Raw genomic sequence first — 18,333 nt, 5'->3', positions numbered from 1 at the left:
AATAGCTAAAGATTTCTATGTTTTTGATGAGAAATGGTGAATGTGCTACTTACATAAATACAAATGTAAAAATATTTGCAATTAAACCAAAAAAATGGAATATCAATAGTCATTTCTTCAATTATTAGTGGGCTAAACTCTTTCAAGTTTATTGACTATTCTGTTTCATATGCTTTTTTTTAAAAAAAAACAAATTGTTTATATAAACTTTCTTTTTGGGGTTCTTACTTATGTATTTCTTTTAAATTAAAAATCATAACTTGTTGTCATGTATGTTGCAATTATTTTTTTTCTCAGTTTGTCAAACACCTTTGAATTCTGTTTATGGTTTCTTCCTTTGCTTTTATGCTGAGGAAGTTGTTCCCTACCTTGAAATCAGAAAAACTTATTAATGGCTCCCTACAGTTCCTTTGGAGCAACAATATAAAAATCTAACTCTTGAACAGACAACTATTTTGGTATACTCTATGAGGAAGAATTTCACATAACTGTTTTCAATTGTCAACTGTCTCAGCATCACTTGCTGTGTAACCCTTCCATTCTTAACAGATGGGAAATGTCATCTTTATCTTGCACTGTATTCTTAAAACTACTAGGATTCTAATTCAGAGTTTGGATAGTTGCTTAATTTATCTACCAGCTTATTCTCACAATAATGTCATAATTTGTTTAGTGTGCAATACTAATATTAGTATATGATGACATGAGATTTCTAATTTTTTTTTTAAATTTTTACTTCTTCAGGGTTTTGTTTTTTGTGGGGGAGTAAAATATTTTCACTTACTTATTCTCTTGGAAATCTGAAAAATAAACTTTAAAGAAGAGATGAGGTTCTGAGCAGTCTTGGATTAAATCTGTAGATTAAGATGGAAAGAACCAACATGTTTACTTTATTTTCTCAAGCAGGAATGTGAGATTCCATTACTCAGTTCTTCTTAAAGATTTATAGTTTCTTATGTTTCCACGTAGGAGTTTGAGAGAGGAAAAAAAGCTGGCCATTTGTGCAGACCTCTCTGGCATCAGCACCTCCTGGCCACACTGTCTGTGGGCACACAGCATCCTACCAGCTCCCACCTTTGTCCCTGACCCAGTCCTCATCTCTAATGGCAAATGAGTCAGGAATGGGTGCCCACGGATAAACTAGGTATAAATCAGGAATGTAGCTCTCGGGTTGTTACCAGTTACCTTTCAGTTTTTATGAAGTGGATTCTCCCCCACATTATACATCTTACTGGTTACTGTATATACTAAAGAAAACCACAGCAATGTCAAATAGAAGCAGTGATCAGGGCCAGCTTTATGGGCACGTGACCTCTACAGACAGCTTGCTACACCCAGAGAAGACCCTCACTTAGTTTGATAATCCACTATCCCTGTTTTTTTTCTTAATAATCTCATCTTCGAACTTACGTTTTTAAAGGTCCAAGTGTAATGAAAATGCTCACAAGCAGAGGAGATGTGCAAAATGTGTACTCGCAACATTCTCTGCTTGTCCAATTTGTGTATGGTGTTCATGATGTCCCACAAAGCACGGACAGGCTGTGGACTCTCCCTGCCTGTAGGTTGTGAGACTACAGTCAAATGCTGGGGAAACCTGACATGTTCACAACCAATTTGAGCAGGGCTGCTGACACTTTCCCTTCAAACTCAAATTTGTTTAAAATAAAAAGGTAAAGGCATTCAAAGGAGCACTGATGACCAAGGAACTCTGTCATATCCTTCTTTACTCTCATTAGTACTCTGTGTTAGCCAAATACACATGCTGAAAATCATGACACAGAATGAAAAGGAACAGAACCCAGTCATTTATTTGTTTGTTTGTTTTGGCAGGGGTTGGCGGGATCAGCACTGGGGATTGAACCTAGGGCTCTGCATATGTTAGACCAGAGCTCTACCACTAAGCTCCATCGGTAGCCCTATCCAGTACAGCCTAGACTAGCCCAGCCTATTCAGACACTGCCTTGCTAACTAAATTGCCCAGGCTGGCCTCCAACTTGTGATCCTCCTGCCTCAGGGTCCAAGTAATTGGGACTATAGGTTGAACCATCATGCCTGCCTCTATAGATTCTTTAAGTCCTTCCTTACTTATTAACAAACTAAAAGTAGAAAGTGTTTATAGAATGTGCATGTATCAATAAGTGAAGTAAAATCAGTTCTATTAGTTTTGTACAGCATTTTCACTGTTCTGGTAACAACTAAATTCATAACATGTATAAACTACCAAGTAAGAACTATGCAATTTTGGTGATTCTGCATATGATATAAACGATCTTATATTTGCATCTAAAATTATCATTGTATAATATAAAAACAGTAACCAGGTACAGTGGCACACACCTATAATCCCAGTGGCTCAGTAGGCTGAGACAGAGGGATCACAAGTTCGAAGTTAGCCTCAAAAAGACCCTAAGTAACTTAATGAGACTCTGTCTCAAAATAAAAAATAAAAAGGCTGGGAGTGTGTTTCAGTGGTTAAGCACCCCTGGATTCAATCCTTGTTCCCCCTTAAAAAAAGTCATGCCAAGTTAAGAGAGACTAAAGAAAGGAAAAAACATTTTAAAAAGCCTTTAATGACACTTTTTTCCAGCTTCTGAACATAGGGTCCCATGCTTTCATTTGGTACTGTGCCATACAAATTATGTCACTGGTTCTAAGGTCACAATAGGTATATTTTCTTTGTGTGTGGTACTGGGAATGGCTACTTCTTTATTTTAGGCTTTATTAGACTTGCCTAAACTGATCAAACTCACTGTTTTTACAGTGGGTGATTACAGAATTCTTATTGGCACTAAAAGACAAAAACACCCACAAGTCTATCTATCAAAGGAGACTGGTTAAATAAATTATAGCACCTTCACCAGTGGGTACTGTACAGGTGTAAAACAGAATGAGAAAACTCTACAGGTACTGGTAAAGAAAGACCTCCAAGAACACTGTTAACTGAAAAAAGTATGTGAATATGTGCCACCTTTTCTAATAAAAAGGGAAGAAATAAGAATATCTATGTGTAATACCTATTCAAAACATTAATTTTAAAAGTTCCTAGGTTTGGAGATTTAGGACTGGTCTACTGGGTTAGGACTAAGCCAACAAAATTAGATCTTAGGTTCCCCTGACCACCACAATATCTTGCACGGTCAATGCCAGAGAAACATCTTGCCTATTGTAATCTCACCATTCATAATGCCAGTCTGAGGCAGAATCATGGTTTGTGAGAAGCAATATTCCCATGTGATATTAAATACATACTCTGAAATGTCCCATTTAAGAACAAGTTGTACACATTTATATTACCTGGGTGTGCCTGCGCACGCACCCAGGAATAAACCCTACAAAACAAGAGCTGTAAAATCTTTTTTCAGGCAGCCTTTATTTAAAAAATAAAAAGTGGAGAGACTAATGAAAGGACATGTATGCACCCAACTGACCACACTCTAAATTGAGATTCTTAAATGTAGGAAGTCATTTTCTAACCATCACCCCATACTATTCCCCAAGAAGAACTGCATCCCATTCCTTTTGGGGAACACAGGCTCTGTGGAAGCAAAAAGAGACAGACATCATGCATTATTGTGGGGCCTTTACTTCTCTGAGATTTTTGTAAAACCAAATCTCTTATGAGAGAATTTCACTTTATCTTCTGCAGGGGAAAAGTGAACTACACACGTCACTGTCGCTCTTCTTCTCCCATGCCCCACCCAATGCCAGGTGTCCACGGGAAGGGGCTCTGGCTGTGGAGTGGTCAGATACAGCCTTTCACAGGATGACCATTGTGATTCTCTGGAGCTTCCGCCTTAGGATTGAGCCGATGACCCCTCTGGCGGGAGCTCTTCCCTGGTGCCGTTCCCTCAGCTCAGGCTTCTGCTCCTGTTCAGTGACGCCACCATATCTGCTGAATACCCCAATACACAACTTATTTTACTGTGTTGTCACCTTTTAATTCCTCCTCCGTTCGCTCACATGATTCTCAAGGCAGAAACTACACCTGTGTCTCTCTCTCTCCCCAGTGCCCAAGGTACACTTGGCAGCCTCTTAATAAGTGTCTGCTTAATGCCAAGTCATTTATAGTAGCTAAAGAAGTTAAGTTTTACTGACAATCAGAATCAGCCTTAAATCTGTGAGAAGAATCAGCTGGGAAAGAAACAGTCTCTAGCCTTTTCCAGACTCGCCAGGGAACTGCCTGCACGGGGCATGGGGGCCCCGGGTCAGGCTGGGCAGGGTGCTTCTTGCCACATTCTAACGCCTTCCTACACTAATGAACTCCCTTCTCCCAAATCTCTGTTTCTGCCGCGGGGGACACTTATTTTTCTATATGGAGTTGTGAAGTACCCAAGGCATAATGTAGCTCTAGTTCAGTGGCTTCAAAGCCCATCACCATGCAGCTTTCCAACTCTGTTTACTTTCTGAGAAATTTTACAGCAATTCTGAACACACTGTTACAATCTTAAACTACTTCTAAATGAGAGTTGCAACTCTAGACCACTATTTCTATTTCCTGCCTTCAGCTCCTGGGAGGGAAATAAGTGTCACCTACTTTTGTTGCTACGTAAATTAGCACTTTTGTTGCGCTCTGTAAAATTTACCGAATTCTTCAAGGCTCAGCTCAACATGCAGCTCTTCGTGAAGCCTTATCTTATTAGGCAAGAAAAAACCAAGGTTTTCTTTATATCCCAACTAAATATTTAACCTTTCTCACTGCTTGTGCCTTTGCTATCCTCCACGGCACATGTTTTCAGCCTCACCATGTCAGGCTGCGCTGACTCAGAGGGCGGGTTCCCCCTGCAAGGAGCCCCGTTCATGCTGCTTTCAGCCTTTGAGCTCCTCGCCTTCCCTGGCTCTAGCCTGCACCTCGAAGGCTAAACCTTTGCAAACTGCAGTTCAAGACTTCCCTTACTAGCCTGGCTTTTGGTTCTGCCAACAGGGGAAACTGGTGGGAGACTGGAAGACGCTCCGAGGAAGAAGGCACGCTCTGTTCCACCTGCCTCTGGTGGTGATGATGACAGGGCAGCTGGTCAGGGGCACCAGTGCTCCTGTTCAAACAGGGTGGCGAGAGACAGGAAGGCCTGACAGCTTCTGCCACAGAGTTCCTGTGCTTATGCTACCTATTTTGGTTGCCTCAGGCCAACTACTAACTAGAAACTAGAATTAAAAAAAGCCACCAGTCTTTCTGGACCCATCCTGGTAGATACATAGGAAATACATAATAGCCTAAAGCTGATAAAAGGATTTTCTTCCTATTCTTTGAACAGGTTAAAGAATCCTGAATTTTTGAGCCTAGAACTCCATGTTCTAGTTAGTATATTTTAAGCAGAGAGCTTATATTTTCCAGAAGATCCAGGAGACTTTAAGAAGGAAAACTAGATTTCTGTAATGCTGAATATCACATTCCAATATCAATGTAGTGTTTACTGCTCCCCCAGGTCTTACTAAAAACATTCTCTATTCATCTAGAAGACTCAGAGGAAGAGAAGAGCTATTTAATGAAGAAATGTAAATGGCCCTTAAACCTATGAAATGATGCTCAATTTCTCTCATAAGAGAAATGCACTTAAAACTGCTCTGAGATACCATTTCTTACCTATCAAACTGGCTAAAATCCATTGGTTAGACTGTGGGGAAGTAGTTTGAATCATATAATGCCAGTGTGAATTTTAAAATGGCACCATCTCTATGAAAGTGAATTTACCAATGTCTAACAAAACCCTCTGTGCATTTACCCTTTGATCATGCAATCCCTATTCTCTAGGAATCTATTTAAAGATAGATTAGCAAAAATGGGGAAAGATCTATGCACAAGTCTATGCTACTATTTCTAGTAGCAGAAGACTAAAAACAACCCAAATTGTTCATCAAAAGAGAACAGATTTTGAATAAACTACAACATTTCTACATCAAGAGCCATGAAGCTACAAACAGGAATAAATGATATCTTTCTATGTAGCTAGCACCAGAGTAAACATTAAATACAGAAAAGGTGAAGAAAAAGTATGCTGCCAATTACTCGAAACAGTGAGGAATACAAAATATATTAACATATATTTATATATACCAAACATTTATTAAATAGGATAAAAAAGAGGGAAAAGAGATAACATATGGGGTAGAGGGAACAAAAAAAGAAGCTTGATTTCTCGAGACTATAGCTTTTCTTTGTAGACCTGATTTTAAAACCATGTATTTCACAGTTATAAAACAAAATTTATTAATTTTTTTGTTTTGTTTTAAAACCAGAAGAACTATGTAATGTTTTGAATAACCAATAATAAAAAATTAAAAAAAAAATAAAACCAGAATATTCACTGGTGACTAATTACTGAAATTCTCAAGCTGAACGGGATGCCCCAACAGTTGCTCTCTGGGTTAAGGGTTGCTCCTTCGCAGAGTCCATGCTTGACTGTGCGATACACAACTTTTAGATGCCTCCTTCGACCAGTTCTGGTGGAATTTTATTTTGAGGCCTGGACACTTCAGTATACTTTATTTTGCGCTTAGTACAGTAGCCACATTTGCCACAGGTCAACTTCTAGAGGTGGCAGGCCTGGAGCACAGCAGTATGACATGTGTGTCCTACTATGATGCTTTCCAAACAATGATGTTTCCTTTGTCAACTGGCTTCTACCACAGAGATGAAAGAGCTAAAGCAAAAAATGCTTTAAAGGCAACCCCTACATAATGAAAGCAAAATAGAACAGAAGAACTAACAGTATACTGAAATAGTGAGCCACACAAAATTATTTCAAGTAATTTAAAAATACGGTAACTTGGGGGGATATTTCCAGTGCAATATGTTCCGAGGACACAAAAATAATTGTAAAAATCTTAAACTATTTTCAGTAATAATATGTCTCATATGAGTTTTGGTACTGTTATTCAATAGCTATTTTGTATGTACTGGGGATATTGAACTGTGTCACTGGTGACCAAGATTTTCAATATGGATAATAGATGATGAAAGACAGATTGAGAGGTTAAATAACAATCTCGGAATATCGAATTTGAAGTGTCAGATGTATTCATGATCTATTTTATGTGTTAAATATGTGATATACAAATATTTAAGAACATGTGCAGGTATGTTCTACTCTGCCTACTGAAGGCCTGGAAATAGTGACACAATACAAAGATCATCTACTGTGCCTACACTGAGGTTTCCAGATGTCATTTCACACTAAACAGAACCAAGGTTTCTTGAAGAAATGGCTGATTCCAGATCAAAGGCAAAATGTACAAGATAAACCTGGTACATCTTGTCAAGCCACAAATCAAAGAACTATTGAGGACTATTGAAGATGTGTCAAAAGGGCTCCAGAACAAATTCAAAGAGGCTAAAGATAATAATGTGAAGATCAATAATAATAACTGCAATTGTTTAAAAGATGCCAAATGTGTTTAATTCCATAATCTCAAAATGATATGTACCTGTTACCCCTTAATAATTCCCACAATCAAAGCTCTTTGGTCACCTTTTGAGGATGCTAGGGAACACTTCTTCGTTTTAAAGACTGGTAAATAAAAGGAAAAACTATAATATTTAGACTTCTCTCCCTATGCAAACTGTATCTTAGGATTACCAAACAAGTTTTCAGGGAATTCATCTCTTTCTAGCTATTAAATGAAGAAGGAATGACAGACTATAACCACTTTGCAATACCAAGTTTATGAAGTAATGGATCTAGGAAATAATTATCAATGGATGTGAACATCTTAAAGAGAAACAACCAGAGCTTTTCCGTGCTTGATAGACACACTTAACACTACTATGGAGCACTGCTATCTAATACTACTAACAACAACAACAACAACACAACAACATCATCAATAATAATAGTTGAATCTGACTTAGTCTCTAATTACTGAGTTATTAGAAATGGAATGGCCGGGCATGGTAGAGCATGCCTGTAATTCCAGTGGTTCAGGAGGCTAAGGCAAGAGGATCATGAGTTCAATGCCAGCCTCAGCATCTTAGCAAGATCCTGAGCAACTTGGGGAGACACTGTCTCAAAATAAAATATAAAAAGTGCTGGTATATGGCTCAGTGATTAAGCACCCCTGGGTTCACTCCCTAGTATGAAAGAGAGGGAGGGAGGGAGGGAGGGAGACAAGCAGAAAAGCGATGGATAACATGCTAAACATTACCATGGGGATTCAGTGACCAAAATCTAGGCTGTCAGAAACTACAAGACAAATCTAATTTCTTCAACAAATTTTAATGGGGGAGGAGTAGAAGAAAGAAAGAAAGACAAGAGACAAGATAAATGAAAGGAAACCTGTAGATTTAAAGATATTTAAGTCATAACAGCTATTGGCATAAGGTGGACCTTATCTGAATTTATTGATGGCACTAGGGATCAAACCCAGGGTCTTGTATATGCTAGGAAAGCACTCAACCACTAAACCACAACCTTAGCCCTGCTTTTTTTTTTTTTTTTAATAAATTCTGATTTTAACAACTCCTAAAACACAAACACCCTCACTCCAGATTTTGAAACAATTAGGAAAATTTCAACACTGACTGGATATTTAATGCTTTTTAAGGAATTATTATTCAATTTTGGGAAACTATGATAGTGTTATGATTATGGCTACAAAAATAAGGCCTTATTTTTAGAGAAATGTAATGAAATATTTATGGATGAAATAATAAGATGTCTGGGATTGGCTCTAAAATAATCTGATGGAGGAAGAAGTCACAGAGAGTTAAACTAGGCTGGCTGTGAGTTGATAGTTCTTGAAGACAGGTAATGGGGACTATTTTTTCTGTGTGAATGTAAGGGCAAGATGCAATGAAAAGGAAGATTGGTCACAGAGGGGAAAAAAAACCAGAATTGATACTGAGAAATGGGGCTGTTTCTGTTACTAAATTAACCACGTGGTTCTAGAGCTTTTGGAGTTTTGGAGAGGAATTTTGAAAAGTTTAGAGATGCAAGCTGGAAAAGTTTTAGAATGTTCTAAGTTTAATGGTCAATTTTGGAGGAAGCACAGAAAACCAGAATGCCAATAGGCCTGTGGACAGTAAAGACTTGGCTTATGAGGTTTCAAAAGAGAGAAAGAACTCTATGGGAATTTGACTAGAGGCCGTTCATATTACATTCTGGAAAAACAAAACAAAACAACAACAAAAAACTATTTACATCTTGCTCATGTCCTGAGACTTACTGTGAGGCTGAAATTAGAGGTGATGGCCTAATTAATTTGGCAGAGGAAATTTCAAGGCAGCACAGCACTCAAGTGGCAGCATGGATATTACTGGTAGATTTGAGCCAAATTAACTGTGATAATAAGGAGCAGGAAACAGCAGAAAGATTTGAAAAATTGCAGTTTGTCCAAAAAAGTACAAGTAAAACTGGGTGAGATTATAGCCACTAAAGATTCACTGAGTACTTTACCCAGACACAATAGGAAAAACAGCCTGAGGGCATCTCAGAAATTGGCAAGAGCACATCCATCTCAGGATGAAGGGTGTAAAGTAAAAAAATTTTTTTTCATAAAAGAACACTTGGGCACCCTACTTGCACACAGCAGTCTAGGAAGTTCTTTCACCATGCTCAGTTGCCCAGTAACTCAGAGGCTGCTGCATTTGTGGTGCCCGGAAGCTTGGTTACCTCTCAAAATGTTGGCAGAGCTTGGCTTCAACCATGTGGTACTAGTTCTACAAGATTGTAGGATGATGAAATTAGGGGGTTATGGAGGCTTCCACTGTAATTTCAAAGGAAGGCCTAAAAAGCCAGGAAAAACGTGAGCGGTTTAAAGTCCCTGTGGGCTGCCACTGAGAGGGTGATGAGCGAAGAAGTAGAAAGGAAGCAAAAGTTGTGGTGAAGACCCCCTGAGATTAAGAGATGCCAGTAACATGGAATGTCTACTGCTGAGAAAGCTGCAGGAGTAGAGACAAGCCAGACTGTAACTAGCAAGCCACAGTGGCGGAGCTACACAAACCCTTCAGAGGGAACATCACAATGCAATGTGCCCCAGATGTTGGATGTGGAGCTACAGAACTTGTTTGCCCAGCTGGATTTTGGTCTTGCTTTTGTTCCATCTCTTCTTTATATGCCCATATTTCTCCCTTGTGGAATGGAAATATTTACTGTATGCCATTACATAGTGGATATATATAACTTAATTTTGATTTTTTATAGCAGTTCATACTGAGAGTTTGCTCTTAATCTTGGGAAACTTTGGGAACTACTGATAAAGAACTAAATGTATTTTGCATTGTGAGATGGGCATGAACTTTTGGGGACCAGGGGTGGAATGTTAGGTCTCCCAAAAGCTCATGTATAAGACAGTGCAAGAATATTCAGAGGAAATGATTAGATTATGACAAGGGTGACCTAATCAGTAAATCAATTCACAGTGGATTAACTGGGTGGTGACTGTAGTCAGGGAGGTTATGGTGGAAGGAAGTATGTCACGGGGGGGGGGGGGGTGCTAGAGTTTATGTTGTGTCCTTGGTGAGCAGAACTCTCTTTGCTTCATGGCTGCCATGTCCTGAGCTGCTTTCCTTCACCACTCTTAACCACCATGATATTCTGTAACCTCAGGCCCAGAGATATAGAGTTAGCCAACCATGAACTGAACTTCTGAAACTGTGAACCAAATAAATTATTCTTGCTCTAACTCTTCTTGTCAGGTCTTTTGGCCACAGCAATGAAAATCTGACTCCAACACATTGTGGGATAAAAAACTTATAAAAAGTAGCCAATTCTATTCTAATTTTTCTTCCATGCCTCACTGCTAAGATAGCTTACAGTTTTCTACAAATGCCTCCTAACAGAGGAGCAGTCATCATGGGCCTACTCTCCCAGGACAGAATACATCCCAGCAAGATCCAGAAGCAGCCACAAAATGAGAAGGGGTTGTAGTGGCAACAACTAAGATGGACAGTTTGGTAGAGCTCGGAGGCAGTCCCAAGGATAAGACCCTAGAGAACCTCAAGCTTCCCCATGAAACTGTGCAAGTAAAGTAGCATTGAGGAGAGACATGTTGTCATCAAACATAGAAAAGAAAATCTTTGGTAGGAAAAGAAGACTAAAATCTTATGCAGTTGATACCTTGTTTTTGTTTGTTTGTTTGTGTACCAGGAATTAAACCCAGGGTGCTTAATCACTGAGTCACATCGCCATCCCTTTTTATTTATTTTTTATTTTGAGAAAGGGTCTCACTAGGTTGCTTACAGCCTCACTAAGTAGCTGAGGCTAGCTTTGAACCTGCAATCCTCCTGCCTTAGTCTCCCGAGCCACTGGAATTACAGGTGTGCACCACCATGCCTGGTGGCTAATGCGGTTATTTTTACTTGTATTATCTTCTGGCATCATTACATATTTTAAGCAGAAACATTAAAATCAGATAAAAATACAAATACTTTTAAAGTCATTTTTTAAGGCCTATAGAAAAATGATTAGTGGAGTCTCAAATTATGAAAGGATGACCAGGAATCGTAAAAAAAGGAAGTTCTGAACCTAGAAACATAAAAGTAAGTTTTGATACTGTTTAGTTATTCATGATATTATTTTAGTTTTAATATGTTTTTTCCTGCCATGAAAATGCAGGGTTGATATCAGTGGTTCTTAACGGTTGATAGCATATTTCACAGGACATAGGAAGAAATAAGAAGCATGCATCTGTGACTTAAAAACAACTTTGAGCTGGGTATGGCAGTGCACGCCTATGTTCCCAGCTACTTGGGAGGCTAAGGCAGGAGGACTGCTTGAGCCTAGGAGTTGTAAGCCAGTCTGGGCAACACAGTGAGGCTCTGTCTCAAAATTAATAAATAAATAAAATAAATTAAAATTAAAACTCCTGGTGAATCTGACACACCAGTGTCCACACTAGAGTACCACTCCTTTCTGGGAGGTTCCTGCAGGGTAGCTGGCTGGGATCTGTGGGCTGCTAAATGCCACCTGAGATAATCAACATGGAAAGCTGGCCATTACTATTTCAAACACCTCTCCAAGTGAAGCAAAGCTGCAATGTCAGACAGAGGATAATGAGATCCCCCTGTACTTCTTCACACTCACGCCACCTCCCTGTCTGCCCAGCACAGGCAGCTCTGAGCTGGGAAGACGTCCCAGGAAGGGCCAGAGGGGATCCCACTGCAGGCCATCTGCTGGCAAGTGTACACATACAGCTGCCTGCCTGCACCACTGCTCCCATTTGGTTGAGGGACGATGACAGGAGGATGATTGCAGTGCTTTTTGTAGTCAAGCTGGTGACCATCATAGAAAAGGGCTCAAAGAAAAGTGTTCAACCAGACTCCAAAAACACTCCTTGCATTTCTGCAATCTTCTTTCAGAGCCTGACATGCCTGCGACTGTCACTGCTTCTGATGGTACCAAGTGGTTCAGCTAGGAAAAAACACTCACACCAACAACAGCATCCCTTATTACAACTCATCCTGAGTTTCACTCTTGTAATGGCCTCTCACATCAGATGGGCCTGTTTCTTTAATAATTACAGTGTCCTCCAACACTGTAGTAGGACTGATTTAAGTAGATGGCACCTTCTGTGGAGAATGTTAAAAAATGCAGCACCTGGGGCTGAATCGAGTAGCCTGATGCTATCCATGTTGTGAATAAGCAGGACCTTGGTTAGTGAGGACTCTCCAGGTTGCACGGTCACTCACACAGTGAGGCCTATAGTCTACAGAAGAACCTGGGTGAAAAGGAGGAAAAGAAGGGCCCTTCCTCAAACCTATACAGCCTACAGAGTTAAAAAACAGTAACACCAGGTAATGCTTCAAACTTGTTAACTTTCAAAGTTACTTAAAAATACAGAAGTCAACTTTGATATTTAATATTAAAAGTTATATCCATAACAAAGTTAAAACTAAAACAATGGTTTTAGTTGAGCTCTAAAAGTTCTCTATACATTGGAAATTTTTAACTCCTGCTACTTTATTAATATTATTCTCCCAAATTGCCATAAGTAAAGGATTAACAGGACATAACAGGTATTAGGACAATTTAGGCTGTGACCATTCAAAGAACTGGTGAACATCCGTGAGTTACACTCCTCTTTCCCATTCTAATCATTACCAAGTTTTCAGGACATGTATTGATATGGACATGGGTCCCAATAGTGACAGGACTGAGATGGTCTAGAGAACCAAGTCCGTTGGAAAAGACACACAATTCTGTTTTGTGCTGTGAGGCAGGAGCATCTCAACCTCCTACTACCTCTGAACATAGGGAGCAGAGACACATTTTCAAAGATCTTTTTAGTTTAACAATGATCTTTGCAGGAGGGAAGTAAAGACATGTGAGTATGGGAAAAAGAGAAGAGGGATAGGTAGTTTGAATGAGAAAAGCCACTCATGATACACTGTGATCCATCAACCCGGGACTGACTGTACACAGTGCCCAGCTAAGCACTACCTAACAACGAACCAAAGACAAGCACATCAGAAAACAAGGAAACAACTAATCCAAAATTCAAAATACCTTTCAAAAGATGGGTCAGGCAGTATTTCCCATCAACCTGACTTTTGCAATGACAGTTCAATCACTTGGGTCTCATTGAAATTATAGGCAGGCACTTTCCTGAGGTGAACTTGGCTAAGCAGCGTAAATATGGCCTGACACATTTGTGAAAGGAAGATACTCCCACAGCTGAGCACACCCTTCATACCAAATCAAAAGCCAACATACTGTCTTAGGCCTAGAAAGTATGAGCATCCGATCAATATCAGACCGACTTCCTCCCCAATCTCAACTGCCATTAAAATATAGAAAAGCCTTTGGTATGAAAGCCTTTGCCCGGCTATCAAGAGCATTCTCTATATTGCAATTCTGAATGAATCACGAGAATATTTTAAATTCTTAACTACTAGTACAATATTTATATTCTTTTCCTTTAAGGTAACTGGAATTACTATTTTGACTGCTTCTAAAAATGTAAGCCATCTCCTGTCATTAAGCCAGAGTCCTTAGATCTGATTATAATGAGTTAAAGGAATAACAAAATATCTTAGTATACATAACAAAACAAAAGTATTATAATACTTACCGATCAGACCCTTCTCCAGAGTGAAGATTTTGTTTGTAAACATACATTCAAAAGCCACAATGTGAAAGATCTTGTTTACTGTATTGTGAGTCCCAACTATTCGAATATACCTAAGGGTAAAAAGAAAAGAAAATCTGTTGAAAATGAACTCCATCATAATCCAAGGATAAACAGGATAAGGTCCTTCATTTAAACACATAGTGTACCAGGATATGAACTAAAGGAGACTTTGAACTTGACTTCAGATCCTGAATTTCCTCCTCAGCTGGCTCTAACTAAGCCTAAAATAATTATAGCAAAGTCAAAGTGATGTCACTTCCCAGAGAATTAAGTAAAACTTAGATTTACCTAGAAAATCATGCCAGGTACTGTTCAGCTCAAGCCTTGAATGTCAGTACTCGTGTATGTCCACGAAACATTTACATTGGAGAATAGCAAATAGCTTCTACTTGGCCCAGGCTTAGGAATGTATCTGCGCACATGTGCACAAATATAGTCAAAATCAAATGCCTTCCAACTCAATCGAAGATTTCATCCATTGGAGACAAATGCATGAAATCAATATTGCTTTCCTGTTTAAAAGGAGAAATGCAAATAAACTACCGAAAACCCTTCCCAGTGTCTTATTTTAGTACTGCTCCTAAGTGCTAGTAGGAAGTTAACCCCATATACTTACGCCAGGCCCACCCACCTGACTGCTGGGAAGCCTTCTCCTGACCAGAGGAAGTGATCAGCAGAGGTGGCCCAGCCTGCTCTGCAGCCTCCCTCCTGACCACACACATCTGGCATCTACACATGGTGCAGGGTTTCACCGGGCAGGTCTTGAGCATCTTGGCCTGTTCACCCTTCGCTATCTCCCAAGAGGCTTCATCTTCGACAAACAAGCATTAACCTTGGAGTGACTTGCTCCCTTCACTCTCCAAAGGGACTGATAGTTCACAGGTTAATGAACAGACAAACTCTTCTGAGTGTCACACAATTCCACAGGGAATGTGCACACACTGTCTTACGGAATTCAAAGGAAGAACCAGGAAAAATAACTAGTTAACTGATAATGCTCTTCCAAATTACGAACTATGCACTCAGAAGGATGGGGCATATTAAAGGAACAGATTTCAATTAGGATATGACAGACTGGGCAAGGTTTTAGTAATTTCTTCCCTCTGTGTGTAAAACAACCTTCGATTTAGATGATAAAATTTTACTTCTGAGTTAATCGCTGTTCACTAATTTGGTAATTTTCTTACATTTCTCATCACTCCGGGTTAACTGTATAATGTAAAAGCTGATTTTTAAAATTCACATTAAGAAGACTATATTTAGAGTTTTTGTATCAAGGGCTATTTTCCCTCCTGTTTCTTCAGGCCCGAATCTTGGGCATTCCCTATGCACCTCATTTAGCCATCTGCTCCTTGACACAAGCTGATCGCTCATCTTCATAACTGATATTAATGTTATCTCCTAGACTGGCTGTTCAGTGTGCTCAGACTTACAGCAGGGAGACACCACTCTTTCTGCACCAAGAATCAGAGCTCTCTGATTAAGCAGGAGGTTGTCCCTGATCTCCGCTCTTCAGTCCTTAAGGCAGACAGGTGTTGATTTTACTGGGTTTAGTAGGTGGGTTCATTTAAAATATGTTCTTAATGGTATGAGCAGGAAAGATTGTGGAGTCATCTACTACTGGCAGCAACAATCTCCCTGGTTGCTTTCTGGAAGGGAAGGGGTGTGTTAAACCTGGCACCTGGACCTGAATCTAATTTTGTCCATTTCCTTAAACCCACAGCAACTCAACCAGCATAGCATTTTCAACCGCACAGGCCCTGACAGCCTGAGTGCTGCAGGGAATGTGGTTTGGTGGAAATGGATCAGATCATTTTCCTCTTCCCTAGGTCTGGCGTCCTCCCAAGGAGAGACTGCTCTCCTACCATGCAGAGTAGTAAGCCAGGAAGTGGTCAACAGTGAAGAGCGGGGCCTTTCCCTCCTTGGTGTTCTAAGGTCAAATACAGCCCATACTGACCTAAGGGGATGCTACAAAGCTCCCTTCCCTCTCCTTTCTTTCTTTCCTTTCTTTCACTGTATGGAATCAGGCTTTCCAAGTTTAGTTAACAGTCATTTCCCAAATTTTACCCTGGTACAAATGTCAGGAATGGGAGAGAATATGCAACCTTCCCCTAACTCACCACCTCCACTCCCACAGTTAAAAGTAATTGAAAATAAAAAGTGGTAATGGAATGCATTTTACAGCCTTAATGATAGTGTTTGTGATAATAAACAAAATAATACATATGGTTGGAAAAGCACTAAGAGATGCCTCCTGATAAAAAAAGTTCTATAAAGAAGATAATGTTATCTCTGCTGCATAATTCTGAGGTCAAATTAGCAATTCACCGCTGTACATCACACTTCTTGATTAGCCCACTATATGTAATGCTCATAACAAGTTTGATTATTCTAGTTCTACAATACTTTCTAAGTTTCTACAAATTATAGCATAATTTATTAAAATGGCATAATCTTATAAAAATACACATTTAAAAAATAGTAACCGTTGAAAGAAAGAAGTCACGCTTCAGGGCTGGGGATACAGCTTGGTGGTTGCATACTGCCTAGCATTTGCAAGGCCCTGGGTTCGATCCCCAGGTAGGAAGCAAGGAAGGAGAGGAGAGGAGGTGGGGGGCGGGGCAGGCAGCTGGACACTCAGGGAGAGGCATATAGACAGTCACGCTCCTTTTCCTCAAGGAAGAAGTTGTAAATATCCTGGACCTTTTCCTACACTCATGTTCTAGACTAGAAACTGCAAATCACTTCAACTAACGGCCTAACTTCAGTGGCTGGTGGAGACAGTGGAGAGCTCTACATTAGCATGCAGAGGCCCTGTCCAGCTTGGGGAAGTGCCCTGAATCCTGGGGAATGACAGGTTTGGGTAGGCAGCACAGGCACTGTCCTTGATTGTGAGCATATTACCTTAATGGGGTTCAGAATGGAGCATCCTGAAGGTTGAAGAGGAGTTACTACCATCTGAGTCACTGAAAACCCAATGACTAAGGATAGAAGAGATTCCTCTTTTTACTTTTTTGAGAAATAAAGCAAAACCTGGTCATAACACCCAAACAGAAGTAGGTACCACATTTTATCTGTTACAAAAAATCCTGAATAACAAACAGGTAAAGCCTAAGGCTTATTTTATTTTCTTTCCTTTTCACCTCCTTCTCTCCAGTGCAGTCAGACTCTGATTTAACCTGGTAATAAGGGCAGTGGCAGCTAGTGACTTCATCAGTGTGTAGAGAGGTGTTCTGCTGAAAACTGTAACAGGTATCCTTTGTTCTCTCTGAAGTCCTCAACAGCAGCTCAGACAGTTGGAAGGTAATTAAAACTTAAATGGTGCTGGGGAAGGCAGAGAGGAACAGATTGGCCAGTTCGAGGAGGACGAGTGCTGTCCGCATGAGCCCCACTGTAACAGTCTGTTTCTAACACTCTCCTCCCTTCCCTATGTTAGCTGTCTTAAAGTGGCTGACAGGGCCTGGACCCAGAACACAGTTCAGAACAGGATGTTTCAATACCAAAGTCTCTTGGAGCTGTGAGGCTGAGGGTGAAAGAGATTCTGTCTTCTTTAATAAAATGAAGCCTAAGCCCTCCAAGGACAACATGCTAAAACTGAAGGGTACTGTAGAGTTTTACAATGGCATGGGCTTTAGAGTCCAACAGAACAGGGTTGCAGCCTAGTCCCACCACACAATTAGGAGTGTCACTTGGAGGAAAATAAATGTTTTAAAACCCTTTTTGAACTTCAGTTTCCTTCTGTATAAAAATAGGTCAATAAGAGAACTTTAGAGGTTACTTAAGTGAGGGAATTTATTTATTATTTATCTTTGGTACCAGGGATTGAATTCAGGGGCACTCGACCACTGAGCCACATCTTCAGACCTTTTTTGAATTTTATTTAGAGACAGGGTTTCACTGAGTTGCTTAGCACCTCGCAGTTGCTGAGGCTGGCTTTGAACTTAACAATCCTCCTGTCTCAGCTTACTGAGCTGCTGGGATTACAATTGTGAGCCACCTTGCCCAGCTAAGTGAGAAAATTTAAGAGTAGATTATTAGAGGCCGAATTTCTAGGTTTGGAGCATACTGATTGTCTAGAAGAGTAACTCCCAAACCCCAAAAGTTAGGAATTTTAACTTACAAAGGAAAAAATAGCATTTCCTCTCAAAGTGACATCACAGTGACCTAGAGACTCCTGACTGTGGATGCTAAAGTGGCACATCCATAAAGACTCAGGTCAAGGAGCGGACTTCACCAACTCAAGTGGGGTCTTGTCCCTCTTCTCTTAGGGTC

The 18,333-nt window shown here is 40.0% G+C and overlaps 1 protein-coding gene across 5 annotated transcripts in view; it reads right to left on the bottom strand.

Moving 5' to 3' along the window:
- Btbd9 (BTB domain containing 9) overlaps positions 1 to 18,333 on the bottom strand; it is a 410,025-nt gene that overhangs the window by 125,902 nt on the left and 265,790 nt on the right. For all 5 annotated transcript variants that reach the window (XM_058581418.1, XM_046450749.2, XM_046450748.2 and 2 more), the window contains one exon: positions 14,002 to 14,111. In XM_058581418.1, coding sequence (XP_058437401.1) covers positions 14,002 to 14,111 — 110 coding nt within the window. The remainder of the gene's footprint in view (positions 1 to 14,001; positions 14,112 to 18,333) is intronic.

This window comes from Marmota monax, unplaced genomic scaffold, assembly GCF_021218885.2.
Source record: "Marmota monax isolate L192 unplaced genomic scaffold, Marmota_monax_Labrador192_F-V1.1 WCK01_AAM20220418_F8-fsc00127, whole genome shotgun sequence".
Taxonomy (NCBI): Eukaryota; Metazoa; Chordata; class Mammalia; order Rodentia; family Sciuridae; genus Marmota; species Marmota monax.
Note: the sequence above shows the minus strand (reverse complement) of the source record. Positions and strands in the feature narration are given on the sequence as shown.